General features: G+C 37.2%; 1 protein-coding gene across 5 annotated transcripts in view; it reads left to right on the forward strand.

Moving 5' to 3' along the window:
- The window catches only part of ak8 (adenylate kinase 8), a 24,831-nt gene extending 7,847 nt beyond the window's left edge, over nt 1-16,984 (forward strand). For all 5 annotated transcript variants that reach the window (XM_051893854.1, XM_051893858.1, XM_051893855.1 and 2 more), the window contains 8 exons: nt 24-105; nt 271-342; nt 780-983; nt 3,592-3,723; nt 4,145-4,234; nt 8,067-8,208; nt 15,708-15,788; nt 15,899-16,984. In XM_051893854.1, the coding sequence (XP_051749814.1) occupies nt 24-105; nt 271-342; nt 780-983; nt 3,592-3,723; nt 4,145-4,234; nt 8,067-8,208; nt 15,708-15,788; nt 15,899-16,115 (1,020 nt within the window). In that variant the 3' untranslated portion in view covers nt 16,116-16,984. The remainder of the gene's footprint in view (nt 1-23; nt 106-270; nt 343-779; nt 984-3,591; nt 3,724-4,144; nt 4,235-8,066; nt 8,209-15,707; nt 15,789-15,898) is intronic.
- The last annotated feature ends 1,464 nt before the right edge of the window (nt 16,985-18,448 follow it).

Here is an 18,448-nt window from a genome sequence, read left to right on the forward strand (position 1 = left end):
CATAACATGCATTGTATTTCCAGGGCTGGCTTTTGGAAGCCATTCCCATGACGCAAGAAGAGGCGCTATGTCTACAAGAAGCAGGCATCACCCCGGATCATGTTGGTTAGTGGCATGTTGTCCAAACACTTTGTTGTTCCCGACTGAAAAACAAGAGGTTTGAATCAGGACTCGATAATGAGACCAACCAAATATCTCTCTGGGACTCACTATCACTCCCCCAGAGGATGTGTCAAACTCTAGAGCTTTCTTTTAACTCTTTCCTCGCAGTGATGCTGGAAGCTCCTGATGTCGTCCTGATTGAAAGGAGCTCGGGCAAGAGGATAGACCCTGTCACAGGAGGTAATGTCTGTATGATCATTACACATTTCTTAGTTCAGAGAGTGGGACTGCGAGACAGGCAGCTAACATGCACAATTGTTAGAATGCATTTCATTATCTGTGGACCTTGACAGCGCTCAACTTGTTTGCCGAATCCAAATCGGGCCTGTGTGTCCTCAGGGTTTTCGAAAAGCCCAGCTGTAATGAACAAAAGCCAGTACTCCCTCCAGATTTATGATGGTGCGGATGCACCGTTTCCACATAATTGCCATTTCCCCTTTTGTTTATTTATGATCTCTGTTTATGAATCTTTTTCAGGACATTCACTGTCAAAATAAATGCTATGAAAAAAGTTTTTTTTTATATTTTACACTTAATACTTACACCTCAGCACATATATCCTAGTGTATAAAACATATGTAATAACCTTTTCCACATGTTTCCTTTCCATGTTTCAGATGTATATCATGTCACCTTCATGTGGCCTGAGAGAGAAGAGGTTGCACAGCGTTTAGAAACACCCAGGATAATGATGCCAGCTGATCTTATAGCCAAAAAGCTGCAGAAATACCATACAGAAGCTCATGCTCTGAAGCAAACCTACCACAGCTGCCTGAAGACCATCAGTGCTGACCAGCCCCATATAGACGTTTTCTCACAAGGTAAACTTCACCATCTTCACCTGCTCTGGTACCATTGCCAACCATCTGCATTAAAGGGATATTTCTACCAAAAATGAAAATTCTGTCATTCACTCACCATCAAGATGTTCAAAAACTACATGTTTTTCTTGTAATGAACACAAAAGAAGATATTTTGAAGAATATTGGTAACCAAACTGTTTTAGTGACCATTGACTTCTGTTGTATGGACACAAAAAAGCCAAGATTTTTCTCAAAATATCTTCCCTTATGTTCTGAAAAAAGTCATACAGGTTTGAAATGACATATAGGTGAGTAAATGAGTTGGCTGATCTATCACTTTAAATTAGTGTTTACAAATCTTCTTGTCAAGCTACCGATTATCGCTGACTTCGTATGAGGTATACAATTGATGTTAGGTAGTATTTTCCGTTAGGTGCTTATTTAATCAAGCCATTTGAATTCAAAATATAGGCTGCATTTCCAAAAAATGTGTGCAGGTTAGGCTTAGGTAGGTCACTGAGTTACATTTAGAGCTTTTTAAACATTTCTACTAATATCACCTACTGCGATGAGCCGAGATCTACCGCCCCTATTGGTCGGAGGTCAGTAGTGTGGCGGCTGCATTCAGAGGCTGTGATTGACCTGCTTGTCAGGCACTCTGCCAGTTGAGGAGGTTGCCTCAGGCAGCTCTGCAGGCACAGACTATCCCATGAGAACTTGGGCAGGGATGAGCGGTCCTCGCCAATTACATTAAAACCATCTGAATCCAACCTGTCTAAATATTATATCGCTCAACTTGACAAAATAATTTTGTCACTTCCCTTCCTTTAGGCGTGAGGTAGAGCTAGGCAGTGAATATTTAAACCGCTGTAGCATTAGGCAGGTTAGCAGCATTTTGTGAAATTCATACCACAGTTTTTTTATTATAAAGATACATATTTATCATAGGAATGAGTATGCATGGAACTGATAGCCAGTCATTGTATATTATGGGCTGCATTTTTAGAGATGTCAGACACTGACCTCTGTCTATAACTTTTAACAATATTTTGCCAGCTCATGCTACATAAACATGAGCTGGGAGAAATTCAAATTCAATTTTGGACTGGTTTCTCTCCATTTCTCACTTTCTCATAGAAATTAGGCTTATCTGGGGGGAAATAAAGGCTCATTTAGTCTCATTGTACATTAGTATTAGAGCCAAAATGCTCCGTTGAGTCACATATCAAGGAAGCTACCCTCCAGCCTAATGGTTTTGCGCTGTGGGCTTGATTTGTAAATTGTAGATTTAGGACAGTGTGCCGTTATGCTAATTTTGACTTAACTGCACCTGATTTTCTTAATATGTCTAAATGGAGGACATTAAATAAATATTTGAGATAAACTCTGCCATAAAACATTCATAAACCCATACTGAGGAGCAAACAGCAATAAGGCTGTCATCTTAAATCTTGATTAGCGCTAATTCAGCATGCGGTTTGATTGTAACGGCGCTAGTTTCCCCCTGACTTAGCCTTTTAGCGCATTAACATGTTTCGCATATTAAGCATTTATCATGTTGTTGTATAACAATTAGCAGCATAAAGGGCTGGATGAGAGGAACTCATTAGTTATGATTAGGCTGTTGTTAATCATTGCACATTAGAATGGCGGCTCAGTGCAGGTTCCAGACAAACAGCATTGTTGTGAGTGAAACCCAACTGCAAACAGATGGCTTCGACGTGGATGTCACACTACAAGCAAATGCCCCCGTGGACATGAAAGGAAGACTCTGATGATTAATTAATCAAGTGGCTTTATATTCAGTTTAGTGGCAATCTCTGTTTATGATCTTAGAGAATGGGCTGTCACCAGCCTCACAAATGTGCTCTATTACTCCATTAAACATTCAATAGAGTCTATATCTGTCTGCATTGTGTTGTTTTGTATCAAAGTATGGTATTGTATGACCGTAGGGTTAAAGAAAATTATATTTAATCTGTGTTTGATTGCACAAACAAAAACATTTTGTAATGCATACACTACCATTCAAAAGTTTTGGGTCATTTCTGTTGCTGTCATTTCTGTTGCTGTTGGGTCTTTTCATATGCTGTTCTTTTGAATTTTCTATTCTTAAAAGAATCCTGAAAAAAAAAAAAGATTTCCACAATGTTAAGCAGCACATCTGAGTTCAATACTGATAATAATAATAAATGTTTCTTGAGCACCAAATCAGCATATTAGACTGGTTTCAAAAAGATCATGTGATACTGAAGACTGGAGTAATTATGCTGATGAATATTCAGCTTTGCCATCACAGGAATAAATTACATTTTAAAATATATTCAAATAGAAAAAAAAGTTATTTAAAAATTGTAATAATATTTCACAATATTGCTGTTTTTAAAACTCTTTTTCAAAACTCTTACTGGCTCCAAATTTTTAACAGTAGTGTATCTTTAATGCATTTGTAGTGGCACTGATAGCTACATTTAAATTTCAACTTGAACAATAGATTTTAATGGGTCTCATTTATTCACTGAAAATGTATTTATCTAAGCATTTCTGCCACATATTTTACTTTTTTTAAATATCACATGAAATTTCTTATTTATTCCTATATGGTTATTTTGTATTTATACTGTAGTGCTGAACTATGTCCGTACTCCACGTCACTCTGCCTCACCCTACACTCCCAGAATCCTACTGTTTGGGCCCCCAGGTTCAGGAAAGAGTCTTCAGGCAAAGCTGCTTGCTCAGAAATACAGCATTGTCGACAGTAAGCTCCTCCTGAACTCCACAACTTCTGTTTTAATTCTTTTTAACTATTGTCACTTTTCAGCTGTATTCTTCCTCATCTGCAAGGTTCAATATTGTTAAAAAGGGTAGTTTAACCAAAATGTATTTATTATATTATGTAAAAGTCACCCTCATGACGTTTCAAACACCTATGCTGTTATTTTTTTCTGTGGAACACAAAAGTAGACATTTTTAAAGAATCATAATACCAAAAATAATGCACCATTTTTGAATCTGGATGCAAGAAAAACATATGGGTTTGGAACAACATAAGAGTGAGTAAATAATTGTTTTATATAATTTTTGAGTAAACCATTTTACAGTGTCCATTGTAGCATATTGTTTATTTAAAAGTATTATTATTATTACTTCTGTTCTTTCCCATATTTCTGTCACTGTAGTTTGTTGTAGTGAGCTTCTGAAGGCTGTGTCAGCTGATGAGAACCATATGGGGGAGCTCATTAAACCCTACCTGGAGTCAGAACAGCAAGGTATGCCTCCTTACCTCCTCTATACCTACTGCCAAATGGGTCAATCACACAAAACAAGTGAAACCCCAGTCTGTAAGATGCAGAGTTCTGTTTCCTGCTTTTGACCAGATAATTGGACCCCCCCATAGTCAGAATAGTCCAGTTAGTGAACATGTTATGCTATTTTTACATATTCACATATACATATGATATTGGTTTATGATAATTGTAGTCTAAATTATCATATAACTTACACTATATAATTTTGCAGAAATGTTTTGTTACTTTCCAAATGTGTCTAAAAAAAATCACAGTACTTGCTGGCTTCTTACCCCATAGGTTTTGCATCTACTGTAAGACAACTGGTTCTTTTATAGTTAGAACACACCATAATGCTCTATGTTGTCTTGACAGTCTGTGACCTTTCATTCATTCTCATCATTGTTATTCCCTTCTCATCTCACACTTTCTGTGTCTGCCCAACACCTCTCTGTTCTAAATCCCTCAGAGACCGTAAGTAAATATATATAGATATATAGTCCCACCCCTCAGAGAATGCATTCAGCCGCTGGGACTGCCAATCACTGCCTTTATCACAGCTCTGGCCCAAGCCACTCGCCTTGAGCAAGTTTTCATTAATTTAATAAAGATTGTCAAGGGATGCAAAGCACAGAATGTAAAGGTGCATTTGTGTGTTTTTTTTTTTTTTTTATCTTTGGCCTTTTCATTGACAGGGATAGTACAGAGAGGACATGAAAAAATGCGGAGAAGATGGAGAATGGGACTGGGAATGACGCATGCCAGATTTAAACTTGCATCGCTTAGATGAGCACCATGTCATGTCATTATTTCACATCCGTAGCCTTAGATCAATAGTTCACCCAAAAATGAACCTTCTGTCATTACTTATTCACCTTAAGCTCATTGTGGTCCAAACCTGACTTTCTTCCTTCTGTGTAACACAATAGAAGCTATTTTGAAACACTGGGGAAACTTTCAATAATATAATATAATATAATGTAATATAAGTAAGCAATAAGGTACGAGAGGCTGTGCTGTATCATGAATAAGTCACGGCTGAAGGGCATTGTTAGGCACGTGAAGTGGAGCTTTTGTAAAACAGTTACCACACAATACAAATATTAAATCCCAAAATATGTATCAATGCAACTTTCATGAAGTAAACTTTCATTAAAAGCATTCCTTCCGCCAGAAAAAAATAGTCCCTGACCGTGAACAGCAACAGAAGTTACATTATTACGCCATTAGATGGCGGCAAAGACTGTCTTTATGAGTGTGTCAGTCAGTAGCGAAGACTTTTACATTGAAAAGACTGAATTGTTGTGAACACGGAACAAGACGCAAAAATGCTTTGACTAGCGCTGTCAGTCACGGAAAACCCCTTAACTGTTAAAAGGACAAGATAATACATCAGACATTTAAACAGATTTTTTATTATGAACATAGGACTGACCTGAAGGAAAATGCTAAATCTGAATGCAGATAATAAACTCGCTCACTCGATCTCTTTCTCACAATACTCTTCTAGTTCTACATAATACAGTAAGCTTCAATGAAACAATATCAACTGAGAACAAACAGTTTACGTTGCTAAGAGTGGTTGTTAAGGGTGTTGTGTAGTGATACACAGAACCATTGAGTGAAGCGGTCATAGCCGTGTTTTATCGTGAATAAAACACAGCTATTAATCAATCAGAATCAAGGACAGGAACTAACCATTTTATAATATAATATAATATAATCACGTTTATTTATGTTGTGCATTATACAAACCAGATTGTTTCAATGCATATTTATAGTAATAAACAGGAACAAAATAGCTGCAATGTATAATTATTATATTATAATTTATGGATAACCATAACTAACATTATTAAAACAGATCTTTAGTTCATGTATATTGAAATATCTACACATCACAAAACTTTGAAACTCATTTCTTTAATATTCATATTACAACAAATATTTGTACATGAATTCTCTATTAAGCATGATACAATGTTTGTGATTTATTAATGAAAGTTATTATTATAATGTGCTACCAAATCATATTTAATTATATATGGAATGCTGTGGAAATAAAACCTAATATGGCTCATACTAAAGTATTGAGGGTTGACTCAACTTTTATTTATTTATTTATTTATTTATTTTTTATGATCCATCTACCTCCGATGAGTACACATGCATGTGATTGTCATATGTGTCAGAGCATGTTAAATATATTTTCAGCTGTCTGTCATGTGCAACTTATGTTCATAAATTCATGTTGCGTGTTTGTTGAAGTAGCAATGTGTGCATAAGAAATGCTATGTAAATGTTTTGTTAGCTCGTATTCCGTTGCCTTGTTGAACAGGGCTGCGGTATCCTGGGAGAGGAGGATTTTTGTGCCTTCTCTCTCTCCTCTTTGCTTTTCTCCCCCCTTTTCCTGTGACAGTGAGGATTTGAGGCAGAGAGCTTGCCTAAATAATTTACAAGTTGATTAATGGCCTCACAGGGGTATAATTAGGCGATGGAGAGATGGTGGCTAGTGTAACCAGTACAGTGCTTCTGGGATTTGAGAAGCAAGATTATTAAGCAAACCAAAAAAATAGTCTTAGCAGAAGTGAAGAAGAGGAAAGAAAGGAAGAAGAGGAAGCCTCTCCAGGCTGCCTGATGTTTGAAGCAGGGCTACAGAGATAGGCAAGAGGCTGTGCGTGTTTGATGTGGAAATTGGACAGTTTGAAACCGTCGACTTTAATTTTTCACCAGCTGCGGGGACCCCCCTGGGTGCCAGCTTGCATTCCTTAAAGAATGCTGTTCTATTTTCTCTTCACCCTCATTATTTGTTTGTCCTCCGCCGCTCTCGTTAATTTTCCCATAGCATTACAAACGCTACCCTCCTCTATAGTGCTGTCCGTCAGTTTTAAGAGGTGCCATCATCCCCTTAAACAATCTGCTCGTGTTGCCTGTCAGCCAGCCGTTGACTGCTTTTGTACTCTGAGAGGGACCTGTGAAATATCTTCAAAAGACAAAATGTACATACATGAATTTAAATGACACCGTGTCTGCTAATTATTTATCACCTCACATCTGAATAAACCGCCTTGATTTGATACAGATACAAACAAAAGGCACGTCCTTGACAATACCGCTTGATGATAAGATCACTGATGCTTTGCATGGAGATGATGTTGTTTCAGTTCTGCTCAGACCATCTCCTTAAATTTAATCCTCTTAATGGGGCGCTCCAGTGCTCTCGATGGCCTCCACCTCATTTTAAGTAAAATCTTCATTTAGTTTTCTGTCTGCTTCTGCCTGTGTTTTCAAATCAGATCAAATTAACTGTTTATTTGGGGTTTTAAACCCTTAAAACGGCATCCTATATCTACATCTTTCATATTTCAAAAAGTTCTCATACTATTTTTTTTCTTTCTATAAAGTCTTCTTCACAGTACCTGGAAGGAAGTAAACAAATGAAAGGCCTTCCTCACGTCCGTTAGATCTATAACACTGTGATCTGACGTCCTACAGGGAGGAACGTATACAGTATTTCAAACAATATGCTAAGCAGGTGTGTTTGTGTGTGTGTCTCGAGGGCTAACCCACTCTGAACACCATGTTTACAGTATATAGGACGAGTGTCATTCAAAGGGCACAGCAAGTTGATTCTCTGGAGTCTGTACCTCTTGAACATTTTTGAGGTTCTCAAAGTTTGCCTTAATGAGATTTCTCTTCTTCTACTGTTTGCATTGTTGTATTTCTGTCATGTAATTAGGAAAAAGTACAACAAATGTATAAATAGGTGGTAACTGTTTCATATTATTGCTGTATTTATGTTTAATCCATACAGTGCCATCCAGTATAGTCCTGCGGATTCTTATAGAGAGACTGAGCAGGATGGACTGTACCACACGAGGCTGGGTGCTTCATGGTTTTCCTCAAGATGTGGAGCAGGCAGAAAAACTCCAAGAGTCTAATTTCCTACCAAACAGGTATATCAGTCACTATAAACTGATTTAAATGTCTGTAAATGTTGAAACTCATAAAATGACTGCACAGGGATCTAAACTATTATCACAATGATTTGTTCCAGTGGTTCTTTTGATGATTAGAAAGTTCAAAAGAACAGCATTTATTTGAAACAGATTTTTTTTTATAACAATGTAAAAGTCTTTACTGTCACAATGGGCAAGTAACTATGCAAGCATGGTGTGTTTAAATTTAAAGAGTTAGTTCACCCAAAAATGAAATTTCTGTCATCAGTTACTCACCCTCATGTCGTCCCAAACCCGTAAGACCTTCGTTCATCTTCAGAACACAGATTAAGATATTTTTTATGAAATCCAAGGGTTTCTGAACCACACATAGGCAGCAATGTCACTGCACTTTTCAAGGCCTAGAAAGGTAGTAAAGGCATTGTTAAAATAGTCCACGTGACTACAGTGGACTACTTTAATGTTATGAAGCTACGAGAATACTTTTTGTGTGCAAAAACAAAACAAAAATTACAACTTTATTCAACAATTTCTTATTTTCCCTGTCATTTTCCTACGCTAATTAATTTGTGTTCTGAAGATGAGGGAAGTTCTTACGGGTTTGGAATGACACGAGGGTGAGTACTTAATGACAGAAATTTCATTTTTGGGTGAACTGACCCTTTAAGGAAGTGCACTTTATTTGAGAACCACTTTTTTACATTCAATTCTTATGTCCATTCCTGTGTCATTTTCTACCGATGCGTCATCTATCCACTGTATTCCTATTCAGTGACCGGTCAAACATTATAGGTCTTTCATAGTAACTGACAGAGATGTAAACATAGGTGTTTAGCGAACGAAAACAAAACACAAGAGGATTGTATGAACTGCACTGTGAATCTTTCAGGTTATTATTTGTGATTTGCGTCTCTTCAGCTATCCTAAATAGTGATTGTAACTGCAGGGCTCAGATTGCCCTCTCAGATTACCCTTAACTCAGCTGCCCTGGAGGATCTGATGGCACTTAGATTATACAACCTGTCCTCTGTGTGTGTCCCCTCATCAGAGAGCTCACTTTGAGGTTAGGTCATCAGTGAAAATAACCGTGTCCCAATTCTGTCTCCTTTGACACAGAAACAAGAGCAGGAGCACAAATCTGTGCAGATATCTACTTGTTCAGCACAGGGCCCCCCTTTTCAACCCGTTTTCCTGTCCTGCAGTTTCTCATCATAATTTCTCATCATATCTACTACATTTTAAATGCTCTCTGGTATTAAGATTTGATCCCAGATGTCAGCAAGCAGACATGGTGTCCGCTTCCCTCGCCGCTTCAGCGTAGCAAGGCCTTATTTCCTCCATTAACAGCCCTTGTTGTTTGGGCTAATGGCAGGAGACCTCATTTACATAGCATTAGCGTAATTGATTCGAAGGCCCGCGGTTAGCCTGGCCCTGAAACAATGGGGAGATAATGTTTCAGATGGGCCGATGATGGCCCGATGGCGGCGCTGTACCTGACAGCTTTATTAATTAACAGCTCTCTGGTTACCAGGCTTTAGTGAGGATGAATAAGTCAGCTCCTCCTGGAGTAGTGCCAGGGCATTTAATAGGTGTCACTGGCAGAAGAGAGAGGGGACAGAGTGGATCCCTTTACCCATTTCCTGAAAGGGCTCCATTAACAGAGAGTCACTGCCTGCGATAAGTGCCAAGATGATGTTGTTTGTGTGGCTCCAGAGGCCTGTTGCATGAATTAGCAGTTTCAGAGTAGGTTTAGAGTTGACAAAACCATACAAACCCAATCCACAACTCTCAATATAAACATTCTCTGTCAACTTAGGGTTTTATCCAGAGTTTGTGATTAATTCTGGACGCACGCACCTGAAAGTGTGACGTGCAGCGAACAGCCAATCACACAGAACGTGGAGAGCATCAGTTTGATTGTCTTCTCGCAAGAGAGCTGGTGCAATTCTCTTCTCTGTTGAAGATTAAAGGATCATTATGAAATAGATCATGAATTTTAAATGCATTTACAAAGCGGGAATAAACAGTGCTGCTGCAGTGAAAGTTTGAGAAGGTAGCTGAAAGAAAATATCTGACTATATCACTGCAAGTGATATAGTGAATTTAAATAATAAATAATGATTTATATAGGTTCACAAAGAGCTCAAAAGAAAAAAAGCTTAACCATTTTAAAAGCTGTATACAGTCAAACCAAAATTTATTCAGACACCTTGAACATTTCATTCATTAATACAGTTTATTCACTATAGTTAAAAAAAATGGTAATAAAATATGACAAGATCTCAGAGTTAAACTGTGTCAGAAAAAATTAATCTTAATTATGTCAGATAACACTTAAGCAAAACAGCAAAAGATGGGCAATTTTGTCATTACAGTCTGCTTTAATTTGAAGCGAGAGATACGGGGGTAATGGCTTTATTGCATCAGACATATATAGTCACTTTGCTCACAGCTGATTGGTCCAGTTTCAGTTTGTGATCTCTAACCCAGAATAAAACCTGCCCTGGTTTTATTGTATTTTGCTTTGTGTTGTTTAAATATACATACAGTAATGACCTGTTTGCCTTGCTGAAGTTGTAGTTGCAGGCTATCCACAGTAGTGGCTGTCTGTTCCAGTTAGCGCTAGTCTTTTGTCATGTAAAGGAAGTTACCTGATCCATGAAAGACGAAGGAGGAAGAAAAGGAAAAAGGACGCTCACTAATGAAGTTACCTCATCAGATAAATGAAGATGCCTTTGCTCTGGTTTCTCATGCCGCAATCATCTGATCCTCTTTCAAACGCTGATCAGTCACAGTTAGCTCTGGATGTATGACACTTTGTTGAGAAGGAAATCTAAAAGAATTATCTATTAGGTACAGTATGATCCCCAGAGCAATATTTGAGGCATTGGTATTCAACCTTTTTGACTCCAAGGCCCCTCAACAATTTTTGAAGACCCTATGATTTTTCCAATCATTTGTGATTTACTGGATAAGGATTTCTAAAAAAAAAAAACATTTTTTTTTACTCCCAATTTCTAACGATAAAATATTTCAGAGCTTGAAATAACCATAAAAATGTATATTCATCATTAAAGATGCCTATGGAGTTATAAGATTTTGTTTACATGACTTTTCCAGGTCTAAAAATCACACTTTTAAAATTAGGCTACTTAATTAAGCTATTTAAAATTAGCATGTTTTAATGCTTATTTTCTATTATTTTAAATCATTTTAATTTATCTTGAGGCACCCTTAGAAGTTTGATGAGGCCTATTTGAGAACCACTGGTTTAAGGGATGCAGATTAATTTCAAAAGATTAAAATTCTATCAACATTCCAAACTCGTATGACTTTTTAGGTGAATATCCTAACTTTTTTTTTTCATATAATGAAAGTGAAATGACAAAAAGTACCATAAAAGTATTATAATTGGTTCTTACAGCTTGTGCTCTATATTACAAAACTTATGAAGCTGCGCAGTATATTTCTGTGAGGAACAGAAATTTGTTGTTATCCAAATCATGACATCTGCCCTAGTCATGAGTGAATAAGAATGTCTAATTTATGAAAGAATCATTCTTTTTAGTCAGATACTCTCAGTGAATTAGTAGGTCCAGTTCACTAAACAACTCTCAGTGTTTCGTTTATCAATCATACTGATCCAGTTCTCTTTGGTCTCTTTGGTCTGTTTCACAAAATTGTTGTTTGACTTCAAAGGACTTGAAATATAGAACATAAGCCATATGGACCAGGGGAAAGGGTTAGTTCACCCAAAAATGAAAATTCTGTAATTAATTACTCACCTTCTTGTTGTTCCAAACCCGTAACACCTTCGTTCATCTTCGGAACACAAATTAAGATATTTTTGATGAAATCCAAGAGCTTTCTGGCCTCTGATAGACTGCAACGTTATTACCACTTTCAAGGCCCAGAAAGGTAGTAAAGACATCGTTAAATTAGTCCATGTGACTACAGTGGTTCATCCTTAATGTTGAAAAAAATTATGACTTTATTCAACAATTTCTTCTCTTCTTCCCTGTCAGTCTCCTACATTGTTGACATTGTAAACACAGTGCAGCTTTTCCGGGATCTACATCAGAACGCCTGCTCAGTGACGCTGTTCACGTGAGCACCAATACACATGTGTGTGATGCTGACGCAGGAGCCGGCCAATACTGAGCCGGGGTTCTGACGTAGAACCCAGAAGCGCTGCACTGTGTTTACAATGTCAACAGCGTAGGAGACTGATGGAAGAGAAGAAATTGTTGAATAAAGTTGTTATTTTTGCTTGTTTTTTGCACATTTCATAACATTAAGGTTGAACCACTGTAGTCACATGGACTATTTTAACGATGTCTTTACTACCTTTCTGGGCCTTGAAAGTGGTAATAACGTTGCAGTCTATCGGAAGTCAGAAAGCTCTTGGATTTCATCAAAAATATCTTAATTTGTGTTCCGAAGATGAACGAAGTTCTTACGGGTTTGGAAAGACATGAGGGTGAGTAATTAATGTCAGAAATTTCATTTTTGGGTGATCTAACCCTTTAAGAATAATATTAAATGAAAGGTGGCACAATACCTGAGCTTCTCTAAAGACCCATGTCCAAAACCCTTTTACATGATCATTCTCAGACTGTACAGCAGGTCATTGTTACTTCTTCAGTTTCGCTGGTCTCACTCCCACCCCTCCTACCAGTCTTTAACTACTCTCCAGTTTGGCTAGTCATCAGCCTCTTACAGCATTGACACGCTTGCAAACAATCAGAGTCTTTGGAAGCTCTGAAATATGCATGGCTACCTGTGACAGGTAGATAAAGAAGAGCAATTAGCCATGTAATCTAAGAGTCTGGCCCAATTACCTGCTCTCGTCCCTGCCCTGCCCTCTCTCTCTCTCTCTCTCTCTCTTTCTTTCCACCTGCACAGTGCTCTTGCTCCCTATTAGTTAAATGTATTTCATGTGTCCGCTCCCCATCAAATCAAGCAACACTTCCTCTGATTGGCTTATCAATTATACAGCAGGGGCAGCATTACAATTTAATCAGTGGTAAACATTGCCGTGGCCACCTGTAAAGAATCTTTCCCTCATTAATTTCTTAATTTAGAGAGATAGAAAGGGAGGCAGAGGGGCTGACGGGAGCGGCAGTGCTCCGAGAGATCGGATGGACCGAGACCTTCTTGGATCACTTCAGCTCAGCGAGTAAACTGAAGAACAAAAGGGTCAAAGGTTACCCTCTACTTAATGTATACCATATACCAGTGGAAGAATAGAAACCACATGCTCACACGCACACGCACACACACACGCGTACTGACGGCAGGATATGCTAAGATTAGTGCAATTCGGCATCATTTGTAGCAGCTGAGGACTGTCAGGCTCTTGTTATCTGCCTTGTTTTAGTCAGTCATTTGTTAGAGGATCTCAAGCTGTCATGTAAGAAACATCTAATGTAAATCAATTCATCTTGTACAGCTCCCCCCACATAAAAAGTGGGGGGAATGAGAAGAAAGACGAACACAAGCCCCCACCCTCCCATCCTCCAGCCCCAGACACAACGCACCATCCTTTTGCTCCTCCACATTTATAAATATTTCATGAGGAAGCATAAATATTAATTCTAATAGCTTTGCAGAGTAGTTATTATTTCTTTTTTAAGACAAATATTCATTAAAAATTGAGAGAAGCCTTTTTCTGAAATGATTAAACCTACACACACACACACACACACGCACACACACACATTATTTTGCCTCTTAAACACATCAAATATCTAGCATTTTCAGTCCAGACTAATAGTCAGTTAAAGCACCATGTCTCCTTTGTCCATTTCAGAGGGCCTAGTGGTTCAGAGTGGTACTGAGAGCCAGGAACACAAAGACATTTAAATATTTTATCAAAAGCACCAACTTAGATCTCTTTCTCCCATTTTCCTTAGTTTCTCACCCCTTTTGGTGGAAAAGGAGGCCTTATGATGTACAATGTACAATGATGTCTTTCTCTATAGCTTGAAGTGGTCCAAAATTGCATCTCACTACAATCTCAGTTTGTGTAAAATGTTTAGGTTGCTAAAGATTAAATAATGTGGACAAGGCTGTGAGGTTCCTGTCCTCTGGAGGCTTGGATGAAATCATTTGGGATAAGACTGGCATGTTAACCCTCCACCTGACCACACCATTAGACCCACTTTGTGTCTGGACAATGTCAAAACACAGTGATCCCTGGGTAGAGACCCTAACATTCCTCTGTTGAAGTCCTCTCATGGCCCAGGAGAGTATCCCTGTTTTCCATTATTTTCTTCATCATTTATTTAGCTCTAATACCAGCGCATTATGATTATTTCTCTTTGAATGCTAGATGGACTCTATATATAATAGAATAATGGATTGACATGGTTTTCGCATGACACGTTATGATTTCTGAAGGCATTTTGAGAATCATAATGAATTTGACGATTCCAGTTGCTCCTAAAATTCTGGCTTTGCAGAAGGTATGCTGCTGTTCAAAAATTTGGGGTTGAAAAGTTTTAATGTTTTTGAAAAAAGTCTTTTATGCTCAACAAGGCTGCATTTATTTGATTAAAATATACTCTGAATAATATTGTGAAATATTATTACAATTTAAAATAACTGTTTTCTATTTTAATATATTTTAAAATGTAATTATATTTTAAAATTTTATTCATTCCTTTGATGGCAAAGCTGAATTTTCATCAGCCATTACTCCAGTCTTCAGTGTCACATTATCTTTCAGAAATCAATCTAATATACTGATTTGCTGCTCAAAAAACATTTCTTATTGTTATCAAAGCAGTTGTACTGCTTATTATTTTATGGAAACCATGGTGCACTTTTTCAGGAATCTTTGATGAATAGAATGTTTAAAAGAACATAATTTGAAATATAAATCTTTTGTAACATTATAAAAGTCTTTACTGGCACTTTTGATCAATTTAATGCTGAATAGAAGTATTAATTTCTAATTTTTGTATTAATTTTGTATTAATTGCTAATCTTTTGTGTGTTTACAGACTTTAGGCTGTTTTTGTAGCATATTGCATTCATTTATTTTATAAAATACCACTGACAAAACATAATGCTTATCTTTAACTATATGACTGGTCTCAAAGTTAGTTAAGCTAAGATTTGTTGATTTTCTAAAATAAATAAATAAACCAGAGTCATTTTCTTTGGGAGTCAGATTATACTGCTTAAATCTTTTTTTGATTCATTAAAAATAAAAGACTTATAAGAATCATTGTTCTGTTATTGGACTATACTGATTGCACACCATCTCTCTCTCTCTCTCTCTTTAAAGGATCCAGTTCTCAAGCCAATTTATGGGTTTTTGTCCTTCATTATATTTGAATGAATCTTTATCAGCCTTTATTAGACCATGGTGCCTTTTTTGTGTTTGGTATATAACACCTTTACCAACCAATATCTTTACTCGGGCGATTTGAGAGGATATCAGATATCATAACAAACTTCCACATGATCTATTTCTCTGTCCCCTCCAGGGTCTTCTTCCTGGAGATGACTGATGACATTGCTATCGAGAGGGTAACACTTAGGGCTGTGGATCCTGTGACTGGAGAATGGTGAGAAGGAATCTGCTTAGCAAATTGTAAATTTGTATGTAAATAAGCCATTCCTTCATGTTCCACTAAATGCATAGCTGCATTCTGAATGTTGTGTTTGAACTCTGCAGGTATCACACCATGTATAAACCTGCCCCTGGTCCGGAAGTGCAGGCCCGTCTTCGGTTTGATCCATGGAATTCAGAGGCACAGCTGCTAAAGAGGCTAAAGGAATACTGGAGCCATGCAGTGGACCTGCAGGCCTTCTACCCACAGGCAGTGTATATCAATGCTGACCAGGACCCACACACCGTGTTTGAGTCACTGGAGAGTAGGCTAGTGGGCTGAATACCCATGAACAGTTCTAACCGAGAAACATATGAGGACTAATCCTCTTTAAACACTGTTATACTCAACCTAAAAATTTAAATTCTCTCACCATTTACTCACCCTCATGCCTTCCCAGATGTGTATAACTTTTATCTGTGGACCTCAAATGGAGATTTTTAGAAAAATAATCAATCTCTCTGAGGCCATATAATGCAAGTGGATGAGTCCCTCAAAGTTGATGCTTCAAAAACTACACAAAACAAACACAACAGTAATCCATACGACCCCAGTGGATGAAGCAATGTCTTCTGAAGTGAAATGATAGGTGTGTAAGAAAAATACTAATATTTTAAACACTGTAAACCATCGCTTCTGGCTAACTGTCAAATATGGGTTCATAAGGTTATGCTTGGCATAACGTCAGCACGTTGTAAAACTCGCGCAAGAAGTCATGCAGAAGCACTGAGGATGTCACTTCTTCTTGAGTTTCACAATGCATTTATGTCACACTTCACAACATGCTGTCATTTATATCAAGCATGAAATCATGACCGTTGACCGAAAGTGATTTATATTGTAAAAGGTTTAAAATAGTAGAATTTTTCTCTCACACAACTATCATCTCACTTCAGAAGACATTGATTTATCCTCTAGTGTGGTATGGATTACCGATTTGTTTGTTTTTCATGGTATTTGAGCCATCAACTTTGAAGGGCTCATCCACTCGCATTAAAATTTCTGTTTGTGTTCCACTGAAGAAAGTTAGTCTTACATCTGAGAATTTGGAGTATCCCTCCAAAAATTCTAGATCTGTCCATTGTGCTTTTAGTTTTCTCCTGTCATTTGTACATCTGATAGGCTACTTAATAAATTGCTTTTGAATTTGACTTTGGTTCTCTTTTCTTGGTCATTGTTATATCTTATATTTTAATGAACACTAACATGTTTCCAAATTCATCATGGAAAAATACATTACCCAACTGATGTAGTCATTCTTGCTGTCTGACACTATGTGAGCTCATGGGAGTGCATGGCTCCTGCTAATTTGACGTATGTTTAATTAACATAACAGGGAAAAGCAGACCTGCCAAGAGCCTTTGTGGTGGGCAGTATTAGTCTCGCTTCAGTGGTCTCATGCTAAAAAAACCAGTCGATCCTGCTTTGATTATTAAATTCCCTCTCCTTCTCTCTTCCTTTCTTTGAGGTCACTTGATGTCTCCCACAGGGAGGAAAGAAGTTAAGTACACTGGTTAGTGTAACATGTTAACAGGCTGATTTTCAAATTCCCCTCAGATAGCATGCTATGACAGGCAGACACTGACTTAATTACTGCAGATGAGGTCCAGAATAAGCATCTCCTCTGAATATGTAAACACAAGGGCCAGTGTATATCCAAAGGGGAGAGGAGGCTACAAAAATAAAATGCGTCTGAATGCGAAAGTATTCCCAGAGCTCCCTCTGGTTCTGTAGCACCCTAATCTTTTTATTCTCTGAACAAAGACTGATTTTTAACAAAGGTTTTGTTATTTCAAATTTGCACAGACTAGTTGGATGGGAAGTGCTATATAGAAATAAAATGTCATACGATTGTTAGTAAGGCTCACATTTTAGCTTTACATAATATGCAAATAAAAGGTGCTTAAGAGCACAACATCTTTACATCATAAAATTTACACAGGCATACACTGTAACATATTTTGTCTTTTGCAAATTGGACAGAGATCACAACTCATTGAAATCAAAATGGGAGTTTCAACAAATACAGGCAAGTATTTTCCTAATACTCTGTATTAATTAAAAGTAAGCTACAGTAATAGCAAAAAGTAACTGAAGAAAAGCAGAAAAAAGAGAAAACAATACGAGGATTTTAATAGGAAGCATAATTATGGTTGAAGTTTAAAATAGGAGGTGTATCTTATAATATTTTAAACAGTGGTTCTCAACCAGGAGTCCTCAGCAAACTTCTAAGGGGGCTGCAGGATGACTTAAATATTATTTAAATTAAGTTATATTAAAATAATATAACTTTATTAAAATGCTAAAGATACACAACGTGTAAACCGCATATTTATAATAAAGTGTAAATAAATTGTAAAGAAAACCGCTCTTGTGGTTAATTAATTTAACAAAAAATTAACAATTAACAAAAAAATTCTATTAACAAAAAGTTTGAAAACAAGCAGCTTTGGCATAATTAAAGCAGAATATACCGGACGAAATGTTATTATCATATATGAGAGGCATTAAATATTGTGATGGACAACGGCGTGCCTTCAAGTGAAAAAAAATTGAAAACAATTGCTTTAAACCTGCGTAGTGCAGCGGGACTTTTATTTTGGTAACGTCATTTA

The sequence above is a fragment of the Ctenopharyngodon idella genome, chromosome 5 (genome assembly GCF_019924925.1).
Source record: "Ctenopharyngodon idella isolate HZGC_01 chromosome 5, HZGC01, whole genome shotgun sequence".
NCBI lineage: Eukaryota > Metazoa > Chordata > Actinopteri > Cypriniformes > Xenocyprididae > Ctenopharyngodon > Ctenopharyngodon idella.